The sequence below is a fragment of the Mustela nigripes genome, chromosome 3 (assembly GCF_022355385.1).
Source record: "Mustela nigripes isolate SB6536 chromosome 3, MUSNIG.SB6536, whole genome shotgun sequence".
NCBI lineage: Eukaryota > Metazoa > Chordata > Mammalia > Carnivora > Mustelidae > Mustela > Mustela nigripes.
Window position 1 is genome coordinate 8,230,879 of NC_081559.1, and position 15,284 is coordinate 8,246,162.

Below are 15,284 nucleotides of genomic sequence, written 5' to 3' on the forward strand. Positions count from 1 at the left end.
GCCAGGGCTCTCGTCTACACAGGGTAAGTCACTGCTGTGACCACTCCATGTCCTTCGGCCAGGGCTCTCGTCTACACAGGGTAAGTCACTGCTGTGACCACTCCATGTCCTTCGGCCAGGGCTCTCGTCTACCATCAGTTCCTCCAGGGCATTCGACCTGCCACTCCCTCCTACTAGAATACCATCACCCCCTCAGCCAGTGTCCCAGCTGCTCTGTCCCAACCCCAGGGTTGGCCACTTCCTTAAGGGTGCTCCAGAAGCTGTCTGACCTCCGGGACAGGACCTTCTCCCACCCTACCTCAGAATTCAGAGATGCCCAAGGGTGTAGAGAGGGGTCTAGGGACTCCGCCAGGAACCTAACATCATCTGGAACTCCCTTCCAATGGGGGAAAAGCTTCTGAATTCTACCCAGTTCACCTGAAATTGGTCTTTTGGAATATAATCTATCCTAGCCTGGAGAATGCCTAATATTTAAATTTGACAACAAAAGTAAGAGTCAAATGAAACTGAAAATAAGTTTTTCTCCAAGGAGGAAAGCGTTAAAAGAAATGTGGCTTCCAATAAAAACTAATATCACAGAAAGCAACTGAAGGAAAGTGTCGGGGAAAAAAATACTTACCATTCGTGGTGATTGTCTACGAAAGCAGACATGGGACTTATTTGTACTGTGTATGTGTCATTGGCTGAATATTCAAATAAGCCATAATATGGGTTAAAGAGTTCTCTGGATACGAGGAAGAAAAATTCTCTGGAGGGTCCACTGTAATCCAGCCTTTAAAAAAATCCACAAAAAGAATAATGTTATAATTTTTTCTATATATTGGGCATATTTTCTACAGAGCTCAACTTTTTTTTTGATATTTAAACTTTATTTTTTTCAGTGTTAAAAACTTTTTTTTTTAAAGATTTATTTATTCATTTGAGAGAAAGAGTACAGGAGCAGGGGGGAACAGAAGTAGAGGGAGGGAGAGAGTCTCAAGCTGACTTCCCACTGAGACAGACTGCGCAGCAGGGTTTGATCTGAGATCACAACCTGAGTTGAAATCAAAGAGTTGGACACTTAACCAACTGAGCCACCAAGGGACCCCCAGAGCTCACTTTCTATAGAACACTCATTACAACTCTAATTGCCCACATATCTGGACTATCCAATCCAAAATAAAGTGAATTATCTTGAGTCCTGATCTCATCCATGTCTTGACCTAGAATAGTGAAATGGACATTTCTGTGAAGCATACCCAAAAACTAAAGCTACACACAGATAATGAACAGGCAATATGACACTCATTTGCTTATATGTATATACATATAAAAAAGGTACATATTTTCAATGTCTGGAACGAGGTAATGGGAGATAGGAGTACATTAGGAATCCTTTATTTATTTAAAGTATTCCTTTAAATACAGAGAGTATCAGCTACCTACATCCATGGGACATGGAGTTCTTATGGATTTCTGAAACATTCTGAAATGGGGGAAGAAAGAGACATTTGTGAATTGGTAAGAGAATAGTACAGATACAAGACCCCCTAGGAAGATCAGAGGCAAAAAAAAAAAGAAAAAAAGAAAAAAAAGAATGATAGGGTTCAAGCAAAAACTTTAAATTATAAAACACCAAGGAAAATTATAGACAAGTAAAATGAGGGTGTCTAAAACTTCCTAAAGGAAGGTATTTGGAGAAGAGGCTGAAACTCTAGCACCTGAACTACAGTGTAAATTCCATTTAACTCACAAAGACATCAGGGTCAAAGTGAAGTATGAGAAACGGTTGTGTTAGCTTTGAGGAATGACAAGTGGCCAACAATGCTGAGAGGAAACATGCAGCCAAGAGGAGTCTGCAATAAAGCGATTTGATATGCTACATTTCAAGTGAAGAAGACAAAGTACATCTATTCCCTGATGGCGAGCCGACGCAGCGTTCAAAGACAGGAGGGAATGCTGGAGGGGACAAAAGCAATGGGAAGCTGGGTGGTGGGATTTTACAAGACTTCTTTTGTTCACTGTATTTTTTTTCTCTTATGGAATTTTCTCTAGGGGCATTACTGCATATATTTTTTTTTTAATGAAAAAGAAAGAAAAATCATCTGAGTCTTGTCCAGTGAAGGGACTGCGTAATAGAGAAAAATTGCCTTATTAGAGGTGAAGACTGAGATGGGCTACTAGTAAGAAAAATGAAATGGCTTTTATAGGTCTTGGTTTATAGGTCTAAATAACATTTACTTAGAGGGGCACCTGGGGTGGCTCAGTGGGTTAAGCCTCTGCCTTCTGCTCGGGTCATGATCTCAGGGTCCTAGGATTGAGACCCACATCGGGCTCTCTGCTCAGCAGGGAGCCTGCTTCCCCCTCCCCCTCTCTGCCTGCCTTTCTGCCTACTTGTGATCTCTCTCTCTCTCTCTCTCTCTCTGTCAAACTAAAAAAAAAAAATTTACTTAGAACATACTTCCACTATTCACATTCTACTTCCTCAACTTTTGCCATATTGGAATATATATATATAGTACTATATATAGTACTGCTATGTACTTAATACTTTTAAGTAAATCAACTTTAAATTTACTTGCTTTTCCAACGTAGCCGGCACTTACATACTGTCTATGAAATTATGAGGAGCTGGCTTTATTTTTTTCTAATACACATTGGAAGAAACAGGTAAATATTTTAAAATGTCAGTTTGCGTAATAGCTCAAATCATCTCACACATCTCCACAGTCCTCACCACACTGTGGGAAATATGAGTGTAGACAGGAAACCTATGTGTGCAGAAAAATGCACACACAGCACGCTCTCAGGACCAAAGAGGCCTTCAGGTGACATGACAGAACTGCTGTCTTGAGGCAGCTGAGTGTAACCGCGCTACCAGGTGACCACCGGCCTTGGAGAGACGATGCTAAGATTACCCTGCGGACTCCTGAAGCAGCACAGGGGCTGCTTCCCAAGCACAAGGATGCCGGCCGCCCCTCCACATGCCAAGACCAAGGCAGTCGCCTGTGGCTTCCTCCCACAGTCCTACTTCGGGCCACTGACGCCATGAAGATCAAGTAGAATGTTTCTTCCACTTGAATGTTCTTCACATACTTAGAGGTGTTCTTTCCACAAATACTTGAGTGCCTACTATAGTTTGAGTACTAACCGAGATGTAAAGACAAAGTTTTTTTGAAAAGTAATTTTCTATAGGAACTCAAAGTTTAGCCATTTTGATATCTCTGGTCTCTGCACCCTCCCCCACTCCTGAACCTGCCATGTCTTTCAGTCTCCTCTCAAGAAGGGCAGGGAATTCCCTTGCCACCTTGGTCCTCTGTTCGGGACACTCTCCAGGGTGGGAAAGTCTGATCTCAAGGGTGGTGTCTAATACTGATCACAACACTAGGTTCAGTCTTGTCAGCACGGAGCTGAGAAGGAGCCCTTACCTTCTCTTGCTGGGCACGCTTCTCTGCTACGGCAGCTTAAAGCTACCTTGCCTTGCGGGGCAGCCACTTTGTCGATTCACGAGCCAGTCATCAGCCCAAACCTCTCACTTGTGCCCCTTTGCCCAAGACACTCCCGTCCTGTCTGCAGGTCTGTATCTTCTCGGAACCTAAGTACTAGACCAGAATTCTTTCGACTGAGTTTCACTTTGTGAAACGTTACCATGTTCCAGTCTACCCAGATTCCTGAGGATGCAAAACATCTCTCTAAATTTCCTATTAATGGTGAATTTCATCAGCAGACTCCTGTCTTTCCAGAAATAGAGAATGCCAGTTAAAGGCATCTTGGAAGTCATTTTGTCCATCACCTCATTTTACTGAAGACTGAGGCTGAAGGAAATCACAGACTTGGATCAAAGGAAAGCTGCCACGGAGACTCTAGGGCTTAACACAGGTCTCCTGACCCCACGTTTACTGCTCATTACTCCTTACAGCCTACTGGTCAGTACACTTTAAATGTCACCAAGACTGATAAAAATGCTGCTTATGAAGCAGGGGTCAGCAAACTATGGCCTGTGGGCCAAATGTGGCCCATCCCCTGGCTTTGTAAATAAAGTTTAATTGAAATGCAGCCATGCCCATTGTTGACATGTTGTCCTTGGCAACTCTGCTACTCTAGTGGCACAACTGAGGAAGTAGAACAGGAAATGTATGGCCTGCAAAGTCTAAAACATTTCCTATCTGGTCCTTCACTGAAAAAGTTTGCCAAAGTAGGATAGAAGAAAGTAGAGGGAAAATGCTACTTTATTAAAATACCTGGCTTCCTATAAACCCTCCTCTATAGTGAAGACCCCTTCAGGCAATACAATGACTACGATATCCTAGGATATATGCAACCTTAAGAATGGTCCAACTACTAAGCATGAGCCTGTGAACGAACTCTGGTCCACAGTGGTCCCCGGCCTGCAGGGGTTTTCAGATACCATCAAGGCACGTGACAGATAAGGGTCACAGACAGCTGAAACACGGGCCAGTTTTATGAGTCAGTTTTCTTATAAAGAACAACAGATATAAGTAAATGAGTCTTTAGCTGCTTAAAATTAAACTGTGGCATTCAGTTTGAAATAGCAGGTTTTCTCTGAGCTTCAATTCTCAGTGTTTTCATAATACTGCTCTTATCAGAGTGTGTTATAATAATCCGTTTAGGCGTCTGCCTCCCCTATTGGCACATCTAGGCTGTAACCATACTGAGGGCAGGGGCTGTGTCTTTCTCATTTCTGTATCCCAAGTACTTTATTTTATTTTATTTTTTTTAAGATTTTATTTATTTACTTGAGAGAGAGAAAGAGAGAGGGAGAAAGTACAGGCAGGGGGAGTGCAGAAGCAGGCTCCCCCCGCAGAGCAGGGAGCCCGAGAAGCTTGATCCCAGGACTCCAGGATCAAGACCTCAGCTGAAGGCAGATGCTTAATGGACTGAGCCATCCAAGCGCCTCCTGTATCCCAAGTACTTAAGCCTGACACACCACAGGGGCTCAGTATCTGCTGCTGAATCTGTAAGTGGAGCTCTCTGATGCTCTCTAAAGAAAATCAACATAATTTACATTGTTATTCGACATCTAGCAGAGAGAATAATTTTGCCCAAGCTCACCTTCAGGGGCTGTACTGATTCAGTGACACTAATAGGTCATGCCAATCCCTGAAAGACAGCTCAGTTTGCACAAGTGTCAGGATTCACTCCGTGAGCTACACCTAGAAAGCCTGGTCTGGTCCTTTCCAGGGCTCCTATCTTCTAATAATACAGTTGTTAAACCAACAAAGATGGATCTCACTGATTTGTTCTTTATGGTAAGAGCTGATTCTGCTGAAGATAAGATGAATGTTCCCTGAAGTCTTAAACTGAAAAATAAAACCCCTTTTCCCCCCAAGAGAGAACAAAGTTAATAATAGTTCCTCAAGGAGGAAAATGGATCTTCTCTAACAGCTCAGGTTTTTATCTGCTTTTTTTTTTTTTTTTTTTTTTTTTTTTTTTAACTCTAGCAGCACTGACAGAGCCAGTGTAAAGCCAAGACTGTTTTTAAAGTCTGATCTGATTATAATTCAAAGCTTATGCATATCTCAGACCGGGTCGTGGGTTACAAATTACATATGTCCGCCCACTTCAGGAAGGCATGTCCTGGTAGGGCACCTCGTGCATGTGCTCCCTGTAACCGTGTCTCAGGAACCTCTTCCACATAAATAGTTAATATGTCTCAGATCACGGGATCGTATGCTACATTCCTGTTTGGCCAGTTTGGTTGGTTCCAGAGCCAAAGGCTTGGCCCGGAAGTACAGAAACTCCAGACAAGGGGTGTGTAGCCACACCACAGCTGCATCTGAGGGCATTTCGGAATAAGCACAGATGTCTTTAGGGTGGCAGTGGAGTTCTGAGCCCATGAAATGCTGATAAAGCATTTTAAGCGACCATCTCGTTGCTGGGCCGCCAGCACCCAAGCAGTCAGTGGTATCCAATACTTGTTAAAATGATTTTTTCGCTGTAGCCTCCTGTTCTGCATTTTCAACTAAACATCACTGAAAGCAAAGTATTCCAACGCAAGTCAGTCACTGAAGGAAAGAAGAGGAAGGCGCTGGGAAGTCACACCATCGTTTCCTATAAATTTTCTGGAAGAGAGAAAACGCTTTGCTTTCTTAATAGCTGGTTCAGGCACATGAGGCCTACCGACTCATCTTCTGATTCAGTGTCAGACATTTATAGCAGCAAGGCCGAGTTCCTGAGCCACTTAAGGAGGCCTGCTGGGTGAGTAAGGGATTTTGCAAGCAATTAATATGACAAAGTGTTACCTGCTGATGTCAAGCCAAAGTCTGGATACGGTAGCGCCCTTCGGCGAGGTTTGGGTTACTGAGGTTAGCCTGCAAAGATCTCTTTTTGGAAGAAAACAAGCAGGACCATAAGGTTTCACTTGCAGCTTTACAGAATTTTGAGGAATAAATGGTCAAACTCAGGACCCCAAACAACTTCTAGCAAGGATGAGACCAGTCCTATGTAAGAGCTGCTGGTTATTTCATAGCGGAGATGCAGGCAGACTGTTCCAGATCTCATCCTCCTTGTGACTTTGATTGGTGTCTCAGGAGAAATATCACAGAAGGAGCTCATCTGTTTAAGAACAGAGGGGGAGGCGACGGCACCCATACCCTCCCTAGTCAAAGTGTGGTTTTGCGAGACAGACGACCGATGCCAATAGATGGCACCTTACATATAAGGAACTCACTCTTTCTTAAAGAAAGGTGCCTTGTACAGATTTGGCCGTGGAGGGAACAAAGAGGCGAGGCAGTCACGGTGTAAACATCCTTTCCTTATCCAGGCCCTTATGTCCTCCCTGCTTGGGGTACGGAGAAGTTAATGGCCCAAGACACCTTATTAGAACACAACAGTCCACCTAGCTAAGTCTTGATCCCACATGAGCTTTCGTTGCTAGAGCTTTTAATTCAGAAGAAAATAGTATGCTGGAGAACATGCAGTGCTCTATTGGCCTCCTTCCTACAGAAGCAATTTCCAGGCAGACAGAAGCCCAACAGAGAGAGGCAGCCACAGCATGTAATTTCCCACCACATTTTGTCGAGATGACTCAGTTTCCAGCCATTCTGTCACTGCTGACCTGCCACCCTTCCCACTGTGCAAGGCCAGATAACCAGATTAACTTGGGTGGAAAATGTAATGACCAGAACAAAACGCCCAGTTCTGACCACATTAAATCACAGTAGTTTGCTTAGCAACTGTCTACTTTTTGTAAAAAGCCAAGCATAACATGAAGCTCTATTTTAGCAAAAAATAATAATTACTTATCAACTAATACACTTCCAATAATAGGCTCTACAACTCTATGTATATCCTAAAAAGTGAATGTATCTTTCACCAGTAATCTGAGATTGATTTTTTAAAAAGACTTTATTTATTTATTTGAAATAAAGAGAGTGAAAGAGAGCAGGAGAGGGGAGAAGGTCAGAGGGAGAAGCAGACTCCCTCTGGAGCTGGGAGCCCGATGTGGGACTCGATCCCGGGACTCCAGGATCATGACCTGAGCCGAAGGCAGTCGCTTAACCAACTGAGCTACCCAGGAGCCCCTACTCTGAGATTAATTTTGCCTTACATGGAATTTGTAAGTCATCTGGTAAATTTCTGACTATAAATTTTCCCATATTTCTCTTGATTCTCCTCTTCCATTTCAGAACAATCTTTATGTGTGTTTCAGATCTATGCAACGAGACAGCCAAAAGCAGAGCTGAAGTGTCTCTATGAATCTGCTAGTTCATACTTTCTTGGAGTGCGGGCAGGTACAGTTTTCTTAAAAATAAATCCCCTTCCTTTATGCCCTAACTTCTCTATTGTAAATAAAGACCCTCATTATGACAGGTAGGGAATATAATCACTGAGACAGTACCAATAAGAATTGCAAAGTATTATTCCCCCATAGAGGAAAATAAACTTGACATCAGCAACACAAAACACTATTCTACAGATACACCACTCCCCCTACGAATTTGGACTTTTCACAAAATTAACTGTTTCTCTCTCTATATATAACTCTACTGACCTCCACTGCAGAAGGAAGTGTACACGTGCCCAAAATTATAATGGGGGCAGCCACTCACTATCCAATAAGGAAATAAGAAAAGTTCGGGGAAACATTTCCTAAATCGCCCCCAAATCCTGACTATATCCTTTCTTTCAGTAAATGTTTCATTTTAGAATAGTTTTTTATTTACAGAAAAGTTGCAAAAAGAATATGGAGAATTCTTGTATATGTCATACCCAGTTTCCCTCTTATTAACATCTTACATCGTATATAGTACATTAGTTATAATTAATGAACAGATACTAAGGTATTAACTAAAATGCATACTTCATTTAGATTTCCTTAAATTTTATACCTAATGTCCCTTTTCTGTACCAGGATCACACCCAAAGCACCATGTTTACATTTAATTGTCCTGTTTCCTTAGGCTTCTGCTGGCTGTGCCAGTTTCTCAGACTTATCCTTGTTGTTGACGACTGTGACAGTTTGAAGGTGTACCAGTAAGCTATCTTAGAGGATGTCCCTCCACTTGGATTTACCTGTTGTTCTTCTCATGAATAGACTAATATTATGGGTTTGGGGGACAAAAACTCTAGAGGCCAAGTGCCATTTTCATCACATCATATGAAGGGCCCACACCCTAGCATGATGTATCACTGCTGACTTTAACCTTGATCACCTGGCTGAGAGTTAGTCAGGTGTCTCCATTCAGGACTTGCTTCTTTTCCCCCTTCCCAAACTGAACTATCGGAAGAAAGCCATATTATGTGCAACCCACAATTACAGAGTGAGGATTTATGCTGAATTGTTTGGAAATCTCCTGCACAGAAGACTGGTCTTCTCTTTATTTATTCATTTATTTACTTAATCACATATTTATATTAGTACAGATATTTATTTTATACTTTGGGTTATAATTATAATCCAAACTTACTTTAATCATTTTCTTGCTCAGACAGTTAGGAGACCTTTCCATCGGCTCTTGAGTCCCTCTGACATAGCCTCATCATTGTGGAAATTTTGAGCACTTCTTTATTTTCTGACACCATAAGACACTTCAAGCCCCATCTCGTATATTTCCTGTTCCATCCTAGAATCAGTCATTTCCCCAAGGAGTCCTAGTTCCTTTTATTGAAGAATGATATTACAAACCAAGATCTAGTCACTGGGTGTATATATTTTAAATACCCATTACTAGGACTAGACATGAAGAACTTACAAAGGGACACATTTCATGAGCATTAAAATTAATGAGGGGAAAGTGACAGAAAACTCCCAACTCCACATTTATAGGTCCATGGAAAAATGCAAGTTGATTTTCACTTTGGCTATTTATTACAATCCAGAAAGAAATGACATTATCCTTAATTTTAATGCAATGGAATCAATGTGTTTGAGAAGGTGGCAAAGTCTAAAATAACTTCTTAATTTTATATTATTTTGAGGTTTCCATTTTTCATCAAGAGTGCTATTTTATTCTTTCAAAACAGCATTATGTATTCTCAATGCCTTAGTAGCAAAGTGTAGTCTAATCTAATAATCTCTAGGTACAATATCGACATGATAAAGCCATGAGACCACAATAGACTTGACCCTATTACTCCAGCTTCAAAGGGCCTTACGCAGAGGGGCTTGATTATGGCTGTTCTGTATGGCTGAGGTCAAAATTCAAAGCGCCCCCCTCTTGTTTTCCCTCTGGGGTTACAGCTAGGAGACGGGTGATGGAAACAGGCAACATCTGGACATTGGTGGCAAGCAGATAGAGGTATCAAGCCATACTCAGTCTAGGAACAGATGCCATCAGTCCAGATCACAGGGCGACTACTTTAGGATGATCGAGCATGATAAGCATCTGCTTTATTCAAACTTAAGTACCAGGGCTTCCAAAGACTCTTGCTTACGTCTCTAAGATCTCAACAAACTATGGTCCAAAACAGAAGGAGAGCAGCTGGAGCTCTGGGGGAGGAAAAGTATTCCCACCCAAATGAGACTGGTTACGTAAGCAAATGTCTGGAATTCCACGCACACCTATGACTTGGCTTAAAACACCTGCCTTCATTTTCAGTTGTATACCTGCATCAGTAGCATAAGCTAGCATAAGCTAGAAGCCCACTGCGGCCCTTCACTAACCAAAACAAGTCTCAGGCAAGCTTCTGTCCAATTCTGTCACCCAGTACTGTTTTCCCATATAACATTCTACTTTCAGCTAAGCCCAGCTGGGACATTATACACAGAATATGTGACAAGAGCAGGGGTTATCAGTCCGCTGGAATATTCAAGATCCTTGGGTAGGAAAAAGTTCTGAAAGACCAGAGTTCAACAGTTTTACCTCTATCCAGTGCTGGCCCAAGAGTCCCGGGTGAAAGAGTCCTGATTTTACTGCTATCTAGTTCCATTAGCACCTGCAAATTACTTTTACTTGGGAGCCTTCAAAGTAACCATATGCTGAATGGCTGCATTTGTTGGATGTTAGTCCTAAGAGTCTATAATCTAATATACTTCATTCCAAGGCAGGACCGAGAACGGTAGCTTTAAAATGATCCAAATTAAGAGTCAATAAGACAACCAGAGTTCAGGCCATCATGTAGAACTTTTAAAATTTGCTGTACTGATGGCTGGGTTACGAAGGAGGTGCTGAGACTCGAAACTCAGATCTGAAATGAGCAAGGAGGAGGGGTCTGGACAAGAGGAGAGCTGTCACCTTCCCGAGAGTTATAGGAGAATGGCTGTGTTTATTCCGATGCAGTAAAAAGCGTGCAGGATTCTTTGCTCCTTCATTCCTGAACACTTATCTCCGCGAGTGCACTCATGGAAGACTCGCAGAAAGCCAGAGATGCTAGTCTAGGGCAGGCTGTTATTTTGGTAGGCATGTTGCTGTCCCCCACCAAAAAAAGAGAAAAGCTGGCAACAGAGAAATAAGAACCGAGGCCCAGGAATTACTGCTGTAGAAGCTTCCTGGTAGCAGAGCAGGATTCTAACTTGATTCCAATACGGAGCTTATTTAACAGGTGAAGGCTGTTCTACTCACACCCAGCACAGATAAAACCATCACAGACATTAGAATTCAACCCTTGTTTTTTCCCTCAATGCCCCACTTTTTCCCCTTTAAGAAGGAGATGTAGAGAGAAGAAACCTAACCAAACTTCTGCTCTCAAAAATGAGCTATAGTTATGAGTATTTACCAAATAATTTCTTTGTCAAATGATTTAAAAAACAGAGAAAGCCATTAAAAAAAGAAAGGAAAAGAAAAAAGAAAGAAAGAAAAGAAAAAAAAAAGTTGAGAGGTTTATGCGTCTGAGAATGGCATTTCCTGCCAGCGTGGTTTCCTGTCTCAGGCAGCCGCAGCGACCATGACCATGTGGTGACACAGGCCTCCGCAGCCCAGCCCGAGCTCCACATGCCGCTTCTCTGTTCTACTCACCCTTCCTCCCCGACAAATGTGACGTATAGCTTATTTCTCTGCAAGTCTTTTCTGGAGTAGCCCATGATCTGATTAAAAGCATCTTCCAGTAAGTGATCTCTTCTGATAATTAACCTGTCCATAAAAAGACAATGTGAAAAACAGATTATTTCCTAATCCTTATCTTTCTAGAACTGGGCAGTTTTGATCCCCTTCTCATTTACCATGGTTAACCGGGGGAAAGGGGAGCGACTTAATACACTTCTGGCTGCAATAATGCATATTTGTCTTGAACTCTTAACAGCAGAAGCAAAAATTACCTTAAGTGAATTGTTGGTGAGCAAAGCACCCCACCTACCACATATAAAAACAAGTCCCCAGCTCTTTCTGAATGGTCAAAAGAATTTATCCCTGAAGGAAGACGATTTTAAAACAATACAAACACAAAACTTTTGTTTACTAAGGAAGGACAACCCGATGAGGTCATGTTTTAAGCACGAAGGCACCTAGACAAGGAATTCAATTACTAAGTATGCACAGAGATGACTGTGCACCAGGAGAGAGAAAAAAAAGGAAAAACAACAAACCAAACCTCCCCATGTTCTCCAAGGCTGTCAGGTTTATGCCTGTGCTTAATTTAATTTTTAAATTAAGTGAATCTGAGATTCCCCAAGTGACAGCTACGAATGAATGATACTTGTGGCCCATTAATCCACTTGTGATGATCATAATGAAAGTCATCCTGAAGCGGCTAAAATTTGCCTTCAGTGCAAATAGTCATGGAAAGGGAAATATAGGGAGGCTGGACACAAGGAAAGCTGAGCTTCTGATCTCCTTTTTTGTTTGTTTTTAAGTAGTCTTTCTGCCTAGGCATGGAGTTCAGTGTGGGGTTTGGACTCATGACCCTGAGATCAAGGCCTGAGCTGAAATGAAGAGTCAGATGTTTAACCGAGTGAGCCACCCAGGCGCCCCTCCAGACCTTCTTAAGTGAAGGGTGAGACAGGCAAAGCTCGCAGAGGCGGGTGCTTGGGCAGGCCGACGTGTGTTGAAGGGTAAGGAAACCGGGACCTGAGAATACACCTGAGCCAACCCCTCTGCGGGGGAGCCCTGACTGGGGAGCCGTGAGACCACCCCTGGACCTCTTCGCAGACCCCCGGCGTCATGGCAGTGTGGCTGTGGAGACCCTTCCTCCCCTGACCTCTCTCCGGGGGCACAGGGATCTCTAGTGGGCACATGAGGCATGGGTAGAATAAAGGGATAGAGGAAGGAGAGGGAAGTAGGGAATGAAAACAATTCTAGGCCAGATAACAGGACGATGTTTAAATTTCCTCGTTCAAGTTGGGGAAAGAAAGGCAGAAACAACAGTCATGACATAGTTCTTTGGACAAGTGAAGCTTATTCCACGGAATAAAACAGAGCTGAGCAGTGTTTGTTCCCACACTCAGGTCAGGTCAGGAGACAGTGCTGCGCCGTAGAGGACACCGTGCCAGCGTTTTATCTAACAAATAACACTGTAAGTGAACAGAGAGGCACTTTTCAGGAGAAACAAATTAGCTTTTTATTTTGCCTATATTTTTACAGGGAACATGGTGTTTGTTTTAAAACCTTAAGCTGAATGGTGCTTAATTCCAGAACTCTGTCATAGATGAGCCTGTAACTGCCACATGCCACAGTAATTACAGCGGCTAAAACAAAGGCTGTGATCCCAAATTACAATCCGTTCGACGTTCCCGACCGCATGCCATCTCCTCACCGTCACCCAGCCCTGAGGTCTGTATTTTGACTTACTTTAATTTCCCCGGGCCTTGTCCATATCCTTTTGTCTCTAACTTCCTGTAAAAGTTCCTTAGTTTGGCTTCAAAGTCTCGCTTATAAGGGGCTGGGGCGCGGGCATTGGCACGCTGAGTACCTGCGGCAAACCACAAAAAGAGAAGGTCTGGGTCTGTGCAATGTCCCGCTGTTCGACACATCACGGTGACAAAATACTGCCGGGGGCTGAGGCCACAGGCGACAAGGGAAAGGACACAATTAATTCAGCGGCTTCGCTTTTCACCTCCCCACGTCGGAGGTTCTAGCAGAGCTGACCCGAAGTCTTACATATTGCTGTGTGGCATTTTGGTTGAGAACAACAATCCTGTCTGCATAGTTACAATGGTGCCCATGTGTGTCAAATATGTTTCCCTTTTCAGTCCCAAGTCATAGGAGTCAAACAGAATGACTCATGTCCAATTGGAACTGTTCAGGGTGAAATATCTCCCTCTGCTCGCTGCTGAGATGATATCACGGCAATTAGATAGGAAGTTACAATGTGAAAGTATGTGGTGTATAAACCAAGAACAGTGCCTTTCCAGACTTTGCCCCGTGAAAATGGACAAAATGTACAAAATGATTCTTAGATATGCACATAAGAATTATTTCAGACTTATAATCACATACATTTTCGATGTATGGATAATCAAGGATAATCTTGATATAAACAGATAATTCTGGCATAACTGTAGACTCACATGCTTTTTGGCTTCACAAAGAATAAATAGTGCGATTTAGTGTGATTTGTTCACTTTTAATATGTACCAAGCGCTAGGATCATCCGCAGATAATCTAAAGATGTTTCATATGTCATCCAACAGTAGGTTTCATTAATAACGTGTAAAAGTAACACAGTTTGTTCCTCTTTCTGCAGAAAAGTCTAGCTTTGTACCACAGGGTGACTAACCAACAAACTGGGACAAAAAAATGGATGATAAATATGGGAATCAGACGCAGAGCCATGACAAAAACACTGCACATGAAAGAGCCATGAAATATTTTGCAACACAGTGAATGGGACTGGAAAACAGAAATTGTGAAGTCTTGTGCATTACATACCACATAAGCTCATTAAATATTTCTTTAATGAGTCAACTAAGTGATTACTGTTCATTGCTAACACTGTGTCAGAGTCAGCAACGTATGCTCAAAATGAGTAAGGCAGGACTGCTGAAGTGGATATTTTGGTTGCGAAGACAGAAATAAAACAAATCAAACAATCAGATAGATAATTAAGTCCTAAACTAGGAGGTGAACTAACTATAAAGCACAGGGGACAAAACCACATAGACTTGGGCTGTACCCAGCCCTGATGACCTATTTTGCTTGGCATACAATTGTTTTTAAAGATTTTAAATTAAATTCCAACATTTAAAAATTAGGAGATTTCAAGTAAAAACAAAACAGATTTTCTCTTGAAGATCTCATGGGAGCTCTTGCAACAGCTGGCCTGCACTTTCCTTAGGGCCACATTGGGCAGCTGTTCCATTAAATGAAGTATGTGCCACAACCACTCAATGATACCAATGGCTTGGCCCCCCTCGGTCTTTGCATTTGGGATCAGTGTTCCAGAAAAGTCATGGCAAATGAGGATAAGTAGAGATCAAGATGGAAAAGGCCCCAAGGAGAGGGCTTTATGGGGGCCAGGCCTTGTAAACAGAGGAGGATCTGCATCTTACACGGGGCAGGGCAGTGCAGGCTGGGAGAAGCCCTGCAGGCTTGTCTGGAAGGCCCCCGAGGAGACTGACCCAGAGCACAGGGGAGTGCTGCGGAGTCACTGGGAAGTTTCCTCAGAGGGTTGGAGCCAAATTATGTGAAGAATTTTAAAAAACCCAGCTAAGGAGTTTGAGTATGGGGCGGTGAGCCGTGGGAAGACGTTAGAGGATCCTGAGCGAGGCAGTTACAAACCCACGGTGTTTTTTAAAGCAGGGGTTTTCAGCGTGTGTTGGGTGGATTCAGGGCGGGAAGGAGAGGAGGCGTTTTGCGAGGGGCGACCTGGCCGGGAGTCCTGAGGGGACTGCGGTGACTCGGAGAAGCGCGCACAACATGAAATAAGAGCTGCCAACAGATCGTAAGTAGGGAAGAGACATGGGGAGCTCT

The 15,284-nt window shown here is 42.9% G+C and overlaps 1 protein-coding gene and 1 long non-coding RNA gene across 7 annotated transcripts in view; one reads left to right on the top strand and one right to left on the bottom strand.

Moving 5' to 3' along the window:
- The window catches only part of HECW2 (HECT, C2 and WW domain containing E3 ubiquitin protein ligase 2), a 367,014-nt gene that overhangs the window by 30,766 nt on the left and 320,964 nt on the right, over positions 1-15,284 (bottom strand). For all 5 annotated transcript variants that reach the window (XM_059393100.1, XM_059393097.1, XM_059393099.1 and 2 more), the window contains 3 exons: positions 13,164-13,284; positions 11,397-11,510; positions 620-772 (listed from right to left, as the gene is read on the bottom strand). In XM_059393100.1, coding sequence (XP_059249083.1) covers positions 620-772; positions 11,397-11,510; positions 13,164-13,284 — 388 coding nt within the window. The remainder of the gene's footprint in view (positions 1-619; positions 773-11,396; positions 11,511-13,163; positions 13,285-15,284) is intronic.
- Positions 4,505-14,279, top strand: LOC132013413 (uncharacterized). 2 transcript variants are annotated; one of them, XR_009403002.1, is made up of 4 exons: positions 4,505-6,198; positions 7,629-7,733; positions 12,957-13,145; positions 14,059-14,279. It is a non-coding gene; the product is annotated as an uncharacterized LOC132013413 (long non-coding RNA). The 2 variants fall into 2 exon arrangements; XR_009403001.1 differs by having other exon boundaries at positions 7,652-7,733.